The 11,740-nt window shown below is 41.0% G+C and overlaps 1 protein-coding gene across 1 annotated transcript; it reads left to right on the top strand.

Moving 5' to 3' along the window:
- The first annotated feature begins 359 nt into the window (after positions 1-359).
- Positions 360-2,681, top strand: LOC135049824 (uncharacterized). Its single transcript, XM_063955737.1, has 3 exons — positions 360-590; positions 695-838; positions 943-2,681. Exons 1-3 carry the CDS (start codon positions 434-436, stop codon positions 2,148-2,150), a joined length of 1,509 nt encoding a protein of 502 aa, XP_063811807.1. The 5' UTR covers positions 360-433; the 3' UTR covers positions 2,151-2,681.
- The last annotated feature ends 9,059 nt before the right edge of the window (positions 2,682-11,740 follow it).

Here is an 11,740-nt window from a genome sequence, read left to right as displayed (position 1 = left end):
AACGTACAACAGTCTGGATACATTGATAAGTAATTATTAAATAGTAATTATTAAATAATTATTATTTTCTCATTTTTATTTCCCACGATTTGACAGTAATCACAAATACAGAGAATCTCGATTTGTCTGTTGATAGTCCCTTTGGCTTAGACTTCAGCGCTATACCGGATTTTAATAATATTTTGGAATTGGCGCCAGATTGTGAGTAACATGATATCTTTATTTATTTTTCATTTTATTTTTTATTTTTCCACGGCTAAAGAATTAAAAATAAACCTTGTACAGTTGTGCTGATTTGTTGTCAACTGTACACACTTTATATTCTCAGTAATGAATCGCTTTTTCATGTTATTCTAATTTTATACCGTATGTAATATTTTTTATTTTTTTTATTTTTATTTTTCATTTTTCACCGGCTAAAGATGCCACAAAAATGGATGATGCGACGGCTGATGTTATTCTACGGGATATATTGAACAAACCTGATTATTGTCACAACACATCTATACAGAACAGCAATGTTGTTGATGAGCAACCGTTTTTCCCACACGCGACAGGGGGTCGTGCTAAAACATTCGAATATAAAGCAGGTGTGTAATCAAGCACTGTTATATGGTATATTGTTATGCGTTGATTTAAATGCTGATTTTCAGGCAGCGTTGTTTATATTTATTTTATAATATATGTATTACAGATGACGCTGTAGCAATGCGTTATGCGCCGACGATACCATCAGGATGTGATACAGTAGCGCAAATACCCCGTCTTAGTACAAGCGGGAAAATATCAAAACGCACAACCGCCGCTGAAACGGAAAGCCATCAATTCGCAGCAGCAGGTGTGTAATCAAACACTGTTATATGGTATATTGTTATGCGGTGATTTAAATACTGATTTACATGCAGAGTCGTTTATATTTATTTTATAATATATGTATTACAGATGATGCTGTAGCAAGACGCTATGCTCCTTTGATACCAACAGTCAGTGATACATGCGCGCAGATACACAGACCTAGTACAAGCGGGAAAATATCAAAACGCACAACCGCCGCTGAAGCGGAGAACCATCAATTCGTAACGCCGGCAATTGTACATAAGGACGTTGCTAGGTCATCAGTTATGGCTGTGCATAACGGCTGTATCGTCCCGAACAAACGAAAGCCAGCTCGACCAAGAACGAATGAGAGAAGTCATAATTCAACATTTACAGATCTGAAAAGAAAATTGTCATATTCCGAAAATGATAAGCCGCAACGGAGAAGGATCGCGTTACAAACTGTATCATGCGTAAGTAATGATGTTGCTGTAACATCAAAACACACAGCGTTTAACACTGCAGACCGGGATGTCGCTGGTAATACAAAGACTGTAAAGGTTAAGAGGGCATCGCGTCTCTCAAGAAGTAATGTTAAGCAATTGTCGCAATCCGCTGTAATCACAATTCCAGATACACAGGTTTGTTCTGAAACAGAAACAAGACACATAGCAGGCATTGGTTTGTTATCAAATATTGACTCAAGAAGTAATGTTAAGCAATTGTCGCAATCCGATGTCATCACTATTACCGATACACAGGATTGCTCTGAAACAGAAACAAGACACATAGCCGGTAATCCTGTGATATCAGATATTGATGACATAAATGGGCAAGAGCTTATTACAAACTGTGTAGAGTCAACGACACAAGATCCGCAGAATAGTTCTGATGAAGTATTATCAGCCGTTGCAGGAATACCTGGTGATACTACAACGGTTGATTGTGTAACATCAATGCCCAATATTTTTACAACGACAGCCCTGGTACACGCATCGGCTGATGCTTGTGTACCGGCGCGAGGGCTAGCGCCCGACATAGTTGATGAATGTCAAAATTCAGAACAATTAGGCCAAGACGCTGAAATACAATTTTACGCGCTGTTGGGTAAGATACGGGAAGATGTTGAGAACATGGGCGTAAAAGCCGGATACTTGTTAAAACACATTAAAGGTGTGTGCCACGGTAGTAAATGTAAACAAGACATTGTTAAAGAAGTTGTTGAGACGTATATGAATGTCATGTCAAAATACATAGATCGGTCGGTTAAGACCACTGAATTTATTAAAGCCAACATACATCATTTTGCAGAAATAAATGAAACTGATCCGTGACTAGGCATGCTAGGCAATGGTTTGAAACGTGTTTTAAATTTAAATGACTGTAAAAAAAAACCACGAATTAAACCTTGTTTAACATACAAGATCTCACAGTTATTCCGACGCGCAAAGGTGAAACAGGCTGTAACAACATTAATCAGATCGAGAAAGCGCAAGCGGCACAGGGAACATGCGGTAGGTGGCCAATTGAGAAAACGCAAGCGGCACAGGGAACATGTGGTAGGCGGTCAGCACAGTGCGAGGCGTGTAGATTTAGATCAATCCCCACCCCATGCATTACCGAATGACGAATCACAGGCTGACAATATTGAGCGCGATGCAAGCCCCATATATGATGATGCAGGCCGTGTTGAGTCACCCGGTAATGACGAAGGTCGGCAACATGTATACTTAGAGGCAATTAACAGTTATGAACGACAACGACCGAATTTCAGAGCCGTTGAGTACCACAATCACTATCGGTTTGTTAATTTGGACAGGGTTACATCATTTGTAGAGGGGGTTCGAGCCATTCATACGGCTATACAGGCCATGCTCGATGGTGTCCTTGCGGGCGTGGATCCGGCCGACCGCGTTCAGCTTAGATTGGAGGGGGGTGGGTTACACAATGCCATCTATTCGCATCGTAAGCCGCAAGAAACATTAGACGCTGCCAGTTTTTTGAATCAGATTACAAACACGCTTCAAAGTAACGCTGAATTCTTATTATCCACAGGCTTAAGATTTGTGATCAGTATTTTTAAAAACAGGGCAGGGTCTGGTTTGACTGGGCGTAGTTTACAGCGCCTGCCCCAAAGTTTAATAATAGATAAAAGAAAGAGATATCTCTATGACTTCAGACGCGTAGGTAATAACCTGTGTTTGGCCGCTAGCGTCTGTAAACTTCTGGATAAAGGTAACAATGCCAATGATCATGTAATACAGGAGAGAGCGATCCAACTACATAAAGCTTTGAATCTGCCGCTTGATAAAGCGGTCAGCTTTAGCGATGTTGCAATTTTTGAAAATTATTTAAAAGTATCCATCAATCTCCTCTATTACAGTCAAGGGTCTTGGAAATACTACAGTGCAGACAGTCGTTACAAAGACACGATCTTTGTGCTATATCACGATTGTCACTTTTATGGGATACTCGATATCAAAGCGTTTCTTGGTGCCCGATATTACTGCGTCCGTTGTCATAGCGCTTACCATCATAGAAATAATCACGATTGTCTTTTCTTTTGTAAGGCTTGTCACAGGCCGGCTTGTATTGACGACGGTGTGACGGCTTTAAGGTGTTCGGTGTGTAGGGTATTTTGTCGATCAAACGAGTGTTTAGAGCTACACAAAGCTTTAGCTCTTGATCACAAAATATCCTGTCTTGAACATGTATATTGTGACAAGTGTTGTCTCTACAGGCGAACAGATCATAACTGCAGAGGCCTAAAGTGCCCCATTTGTAAGGTGTTCGTTGATGGGTTTTCGAACCATTTGTGCTATATACAAACCATCAAGCCGGAAGAGCCCACAAAGAAATACATCTTTTATGATTTTGAGTGTATGCAGGAGACGGGTGTGCACATACCAAACTACTGTTACGCTTTAACATTAACGGGTGAGAAAGACTGGGAGTTTAAGGGTGTTGCGTGTATCGAAGACTTTGTAAAGACGTTCATGAAACCAAAATTTGAGCATTACACATTCATAGCCCATAATGCAGGTCGCTATGATGCATATTTTGTGCTGCGCCAGCTGATTAAGGAGAAATTAAAGATTGAATTATTATCTAGAGGCGGCAACATAATGTGCATCACGGTAAAAGATTTGAAGATAAGATTTATCGACTCTTTAAATTTTTTACCCATGCGGCTTAGCAAGTTACCAAAGGCGATGGGGTTTGACGGTACCAAAGGTTATTTCCCACATTTTTTTAACACAGCTGATAACCAAAATTACATAGGAACTATGCCGTCAATAGAGTATTTTGGTCCACAATACATGATGCCTGATGAATTATCTGAGTTTACAGCTTGGTATAAACAGTGCGTACACAAACCGTTTAACTTTCAAAAAGAGCTCGTGCGATATTGTAAAGACGATGTGAAAATATTACAAAAAGCTTGTGATGCTTTCAGATCTGCTGTTATAGCCATGACAGAACAGGAGTTTCTAATAACAAAGAAAAAAAAAAAGGTTGTGGTTAAACGTCACATCGAGGCTTTTCAATTAGTCACGTTGGCGAGCGTATGCATGGCCATGTACCGGTGTCAATTTTTACAGGAAAAGACACTGGCGCTTGTACCGGGTGATAACTATCACAAGACGCAGAAGCGTTACTCAACGCCCGCCATACAGTGGTTAATGTACATAGAACACAAAGAAGGGGTGAGTATAAGACACGCTTTACAAGGGGGTGAGAAGAAAGTTGGTAAATACAGCCTGGATGGTTATGCCGTGATTAACGGAACACCCACTGCATTTGAATTCCAAGGTTGTTTTTACCACGGCTGTGGTGCTTGTTACAACGCCGATGATAAAAACAAACTGACTAAAACGACCTACGGTCAATTACACCACAAGACGCAGGTAAAGTTGCACTACCTTAAACGTTGTGGATTTCAGATACGTGAAATCTGGGGTTGTGAATGGAAGTCTATGCTAGATTCTGATGCGGATCTACAGGCTTTTCTGAAGGGTAAAGATTTACCCGAACCCTTGGAGCCACGTGATGCTCTTTATGGCGGGCGCACAAACGCCATAAAGCTGTATCACAAAACAGGCTGTGATGAAAAAATACACTATTTTGATTTCACCAGCCTCTATCCGTATGTTAATAAAACCAAAACGTATCCTATACAGCACCCACGCATTATTTATAAGGACTTTGGTGATGTCACAAAGTATTTCGGTTTTGCCAGGGTTAAAGTTTACCCACCTCGTGGCCTATTCTTTCCGGTTCTGCCGGTTAAAATGGGCGGCAAGTTAATGTTTCCATTATGTCGCACATGCGCTGAGTCTGGACAGACTGAGCCGTGCGTTCATGATTCAGAAAAACGTGCGCTCATCGGTACATGGTGTACCGTGGAACTAAACTTGGCTGTAGAAATGGGTTACAAGGTATGTAAAATCTATGAGGTGTGGCATTTTGATGAGAGATCTGACAAATTGTTTTCAGGCTACATTAAAACGCACCTCAGGGATAAACAAGAGGCCTCTGGTTATCCCGAATGGTGTACAGACGCCGAGAAACGCCAAGAGTATATAGACGCCTATCAAAAAAATGAAGGCGTGTCTTTACGACCCGAACACATAGAAATCAACCCCGCTAAAAGACAAATTTCAAAATTGTTTTTAAATTCCTTATGGGGTAAATTTGGTCAACGTAGCAACATGCCCAATACGTGTCTAGTGACTGACCCCGACAAACTTTTTGAATACGCGTTCTTACCGTACTATGACGTGTCCGCTTTGGATTTTATTGACGATGATACAGTTATGGTAAATTGGAAGTATTCCAAAGATCATTACACCAGGGGTGCAATTTCAAATGTAACTATAGCCATCTTTACAACGGCTTATGCACGTGTTGAACTGTACAAACTACTGTATAGATTACAAGATAGATGTCTTTATCACGACACCGATTCTGTAATTTTTGTCAGTAGACCCGGTGACTGGAGCCCGCCATTGGGTGATTATTTAGGTGAGTTGACCAGCGAACTGCCCACAGGCACACATATAACAGAATTTGTCTCAGCCGGTCCCAAGTCATACGGCTATCGACTAAACAACGGAAAGACCTGTTTAAAAGTTAAAGGTATAACGCTCAATGTTGATAATGCGCAGCACGTTAACTTTGACAGCCTGAAAGAACTGGTCTTAGATTATCCTTTAAACCCCGAAGGCGATGACCAGAAAAAGGTTGTGATCCGTCAACCCGGTATAGTACGTGTGAAAAAGTGCTGGCAGATAGAGACGCGTACTTTGCAGAAGACGCAAAGGTGTGTTTATACTAAACGGTCTCTTACGGACAACTTCACAACACTGCCGTTCGGCTATTAAGATGGACACCAGATTTCAACACCCTTTCTCATGTATTTTAGCGGGGCCGTCCAATTCGGGTAAAAGTTATTTTGTCAAAACGCTGTTGCAACACGCTGCAACACATATGACTCATGTACCTGATAATGTTGTTTGGTTTTACACCTGTTGGCAACCTATATACGACCAACTTCTGCGTGATTACCCCGGTACGCGCTTTATAGAGGGGTTACCAGAGTCTTTTAGCGATGATCAACTTTTTCCCCCTGATAAGGTTAATTTAACAGTGATTGATGATTTGATGGACGCGGCAAGTAATAATTCTGAGGTTGAGAAGGCTTTCACAAAGTATGTACATCATCGTAATCTCAGTATCCTGTACCTTGTCCAAAACATATTTTGTCAAGGTAAAAAGAGCAGAACTATACATTTAAACACAAAATATATGGTCCTGTTCAAAAACCCCAGGGATAAAATGCAGGTGGGCATTCTGGCTAGACAAATGTACCCATCGAAACATCGTTTTTTTCTCGAATCCTATGAATCCGCGACGGCTGCCCCTTATGGGTATTTGCTGGTTGATTTAAGAAACAACGCTCTTGACGATTATCGTTTACGAAGCGGCTTATTCCCACCAGACAAGCCTGTCGCTTTTGTCATTAAGAAGCGTGGTTCTATAAAGCTATAACAGTACAACCTTTAGTCACTTGTTGCCATTCTAACAACGGTGAACATGTCGGGGCGGATAAGACGTAATTGGGTGCTTTTAAAAACGTTAATTAAAGCAACACCAATCCAAAGAAATGCTATTTTATCCAACGCTTCAAACGATTTAGTCACGGCCATTTGTGAGATAGCGCTCAACACGCTTAAAGGCAAAATACCGCTGTCTCAGCGGCAGCTGAACTACCTTAAAAAGAAGCGTGCGCTTATAAAATCACTTTGTAATAAGAAATGTGCCATTGGAAAAAAGAAGATTCTGGTTAAACAGTCGGGTGGTTTTATCGGCTCGCTGCTTGGTTTTGCTATACCGCTAATTACAGGACTATTGTCTAATCGCTGATGGAGTACGCTGAGAAAATGTATCTGGTGCCTCAGAATCAGATAGAACGTTTACATAATAAAACGAACAGCGACGACATACGTAAAACAGCAACGCACGGTCTAGATGTAGAGATCGTGAAAATACTACAGAATAATGATTTATCAGAATATGAAAAAGCAAAGCGATATACAATGTTGTTGCAGAGATACCTGGTGTTGAGTAAGCAGGCTGATAGTGAAATGTCAACTTTAGCTCTTTTATCACCCGTTGCAAAATCTGTTGATGAATCAAATAATACGACACAGCCTATTGCCCCCGATGCTGTTTATCATGAGCTTTTGAGCGGTGTTAATGACCGGTATAAGAAAAACTGTGAAATACTATTGAGTAAAATGACACGCTCTAAACACATCACAGACTGGAACAGTAAAGGGGAGTTTCTGTACAAAGGTGTCACTGTGCCTGGTTCCAACATGTTAGATTTAATAAGAAGCATCACGCAAAGTAACGGTGTGTCGATCCGTAATATACCGAATGGTTGGCCTGAATTTATGCGGGCTATGTCTGAATTGAATATTCCCTCAACCGTCATAGCCAATGCGGGGAATAGAATGTGTTTAGAACGATTAAAAGCTGAGATGCAGGATGACTCTGATGGCGCTGTGACATCGCCCATGTCGTTACAAACCCTTAACAAAGGGCGAATAAATGTTTTAAGTCCCCCAGGTTTAACAACACCGCACGGTTACTTACTGCCTAGGAAAAGATCCGTAAATCTATTTCAGGATTCACAGTGGCTGAAACTATAACATATAACTAATTTATATTATTTTTATACACTGTATTTTGTGTTGGTATTTTGCGCCACAATGTTTAACTTATGTCAATAATATTTTATGTAATGTTTTAAATGCATCTTTACCGTGTTATATATATATATATACATATATCAATAAAATATGCTTATGCTTTATAAAACAACGTTTTGTTCTTTGTTTCTATTGCTGTAAACGGAAGAAATTTCAAGCACACGATATAAAGTTTAATAAACAACGTTGTTTATTAGAAAAACATCATAGATATGATGCGTTGTACATAAAACGTATCAAACAGAATGTTGATTACAAGTTACACAAACAATACAACGTTGTGCGTAACACGCTTCACACACAGCGTTGTGCGTGAAGCGTTTTATGTACAACGTGTCATAGTTATGACACGTTGTACATAAAACGCTTCACGCACAGCGTTGGTTACAAGTTACACAATTCTGTATATATCTATATTCATAATGACTCAGACAATGGCTTCTTGGGAGTCGTCTTACAAAATTTGAAACAAAACAATCATTACGTTTTGTGTCATCACTAAAACGGGCCAGTACATCCACATATTTGTATTTTTTACACATGTAAAATATAAAGTATATGCAATATTGACCGCAAACGGTGCTGTTAAAATTTTGCAACTGCTTATTTTGGTGATAAACACTTTTTGAATTCAAGTTTAAAAAATTTATTATCGCTTTTGGGAATAGGGGGCTGTCAGGGGCTAACCCGTAAGAATCAAAAAAGTAACATTCACGCTGTTCGTTAAAATAAGCGGCCAACCAGTGCTCACCCGGCTGCCCGCTGCTATGCGTATTGATTACAAACGCGCAGGGGTATTGCGACAGTTTACTGACCGGCAACATATCGCACGGATACGTTCCTTTAAAAATATGCCTTGTGCTTTGCACGGCGTACAGAATACAGTTTATCTGTAATGTGTTCATTTTTTCAGCAGCATAGTGTTAGTTTATTTCATTTATAGATAATCGTACAGCACATCGCGCCTTTGATTAATCTCGATGATGTTATCAAATAGAGCATATATTATCACATTGACTGTCCGGTCCAACGCTTCTGCAAAGCGGAATTCGGCACGTAGATTGCCTGTTCTTATCAGGGAAAGGTGTTCTCCACACTCCTGTTCTGGTGAAAGGTCAAAAGCAAATAGCGTGTAGCCCCTGATGTACTCTTCGCGGTCAATCAGTATACCATTGTCAGATTTCTGCTTATTTGTGATCTGTATGAGTGACATATACTCTCTTACAGCATTACCGCTTTCAAAGTCGGGTTGAAATGGCTTGGCGGGGTGCGGCGTTCCATCCAGATAAAGGGACGCAAAACTTACATTTTTGTGTTCAAAGCACAGGGGGTTCCTGTTATGTATTCCTGAAAATGATTCGTTATCCACGAAACCGGCTATAACTGTTTTCGGCACTTGTCCTAAAAATAAATTTTCTAGATTAAATACTCTACTGCCTGCTGGTACGCTGTAGATTTTCATCCCAACGCGGTCAATCGCGTATTTCGCGTTACCGTTTAACAGAGCCTGCGCGTGCCCAATCCGCACGGCCGGTGAGACCTGAACTCTTTTCACGAACAGGGATGCAGCTGTGATCTGTATTTTAAAGGCATCCGCCTCAGATGACATTAAGCAGAATGCGTCTTTGTTTCTGGTTAGTTTAATCTTCAGATCAACGGCGTTTAAAATTAGTTTATGTTGATGGAAAAGGTCGCAGTGAAGCGGGCCTAGCAGTTCAACAGTGCGACTCTGCGTTGTTGCGCCTGCTCGTTTTTTGAATCCCGTATTCGGGCCGTCCAGCGCCGTGTTGTTAAATTCACCATCCACATCTTTGTAAAATAGTCCTGTTGTGTGTTTTGTTGACAACGCGTCCGAGCTGTAATTTAATATAGTCTCAATGTACGCGCGGTATGCGTAAAGATTGTTGGATTGTGATATGAGCCTGTCGCCCAGAGTTACATCCACTTGGTTGAATAAGGTCGCTATTGGGTAATTAATAAGCGCGACCCGCGCACCTTGCGGTATCGGCGTGTTATCGGTTCGTACGATCTTGCATGTCACGTACAACAGCGTATTGTTCAGATCGTAGTAGTGTTCACCGCTGGCTGCTATATAAAATTCAAGCGGTGCTGTGTCGGATAACGCCGCTAAAGGTTGAACTTCGACGTATAGACTTTTTTCTATGCTAGTTTGTGTCGGGGGCACGTCAAAAAGATCCAGCTCTGTTTTTGCACATTCAACGGATTCGTGGTGTATGAAAGACATGTTTAAAAAATATCACCAACGGCACTCTTCGGCTTTCTCTTCTTCTTTGAGTTGCGTCGTCTCTGTTTTTTATTTAAAAAGGGTATGTCCCAAGGCGGAAGCGTTATCATACGCTTCCGTTTTCTTTTAGACACGCCTTTTCTTGTATATATTAGTCCTGAACCGTCTTGCTTTGCCTGGTTCGCCTCGTGTATCTTATTCACAACGGCCGTTGTGGCTTGCCCGATAACATCTTTCGCTATATTACGAACCGCTGTCTTCATATGCGGTTTAGCCAACTCTAAACCTCTCCGGAAAAGAGGAACAGCTTTTCTGAAAAGACTTCGAAAAATACCGCCTAAACCGCAGCCGTACATGTATGCGCTGCCGTGAAAACCTGGTAATCCATTACCGGCTTGAGTTTTATAATATTGCGCATAGAGTCCCGGATCGCCATAATTTTTTACAGCGACCATTCTGCTTAGTTAATAAAATTCAGTTTTGCGGCGCCTGAAGTGTAGCTTCACGATCGCTTTCCCAAACTTAAATGCCATGTTCTCGTTTTGGTCGTTCTTTATCTCTATGGCTATCGTGTCAAAATGTGTTTTGCACAATGGTACGTAATCGGGTTTCTCGTATCGTATTGTGACAACCTCATTGTTATAACCCTTCATTTCAACAGTGCGAAGTAGCGGTACATAACTATCCCCGACCCGTTGGTGTTCGATAATGTCTGTGTACACGTACATCGTATATTGGCCGCCTTTGATGTCGGCGCATGGTTTAGAAATATTAGTTTTAGGTTGTAAACCCAGTATCCATGTCAGCTTAGAACCGGCGTGGATTTGATACAACAGTTTACTGTCACATGTTACAACGCGTGCAAATGGATCATACGTTAGTCTTAATCCAACGTCCAGTTTCAGTTGTACAATTTCAGCGTTGATTACGTTCAGTAACGCTTCGATTGTCTCATAAAAACCGGGTTTAATGCACAAACTCGCGACTCTCGCCACCGGCTGTTCCGCCGTTCCATCCCATGATAATTGCAGTCTACAATCTTGTAAATCCAATGTATTCCACGTATGCGGGTATTGTATCTCAGTAAGTGCCACTTCCCATTCGCCATTTAAGTCTATCGGTTTAGCCAACTTTGTCGTATAGTTAGAAATCTTATTTTGCGGGAAGGTAACAGCCGATGCGTTGCTGGGTAAGGTTATGTAGAACGACTTGTCATCCATCGCTCGTCTTGTTAGATACTGATGATCTTTATATGTCTTTTATCACCGATGCTGCGACCCAACTGTTAAATTTTGCGGGGTAACCGCGCCACTTGACTAAAGCGTATTTACGGCCTCTGACCGTCTTATTTTTTAAAATCTTTTCCACTTTGTAAACTCTGTTATAGTTTTTTGGTATGCTT

Source organism: Pseudophryne corroboree, chromosome 2 (genome assembly GCF_028390025.1).
Source record: "Pseudophryne corroboree isolate aPseCor3 chromosome 2, aPseCor3.hap2, whole genome shotgun sequence".
NCBI lineage: Eukaryota > Metazoa > Chordata > Amphibia > Anura > Myobatrachidae > Pseudophryne > Pseudophryne corroboree.
The sequence above is the reverse complement of the archived record's forward strand: the minus strand, read 5'-3'. Positions and strand labels throughout refer to the sequence as shown.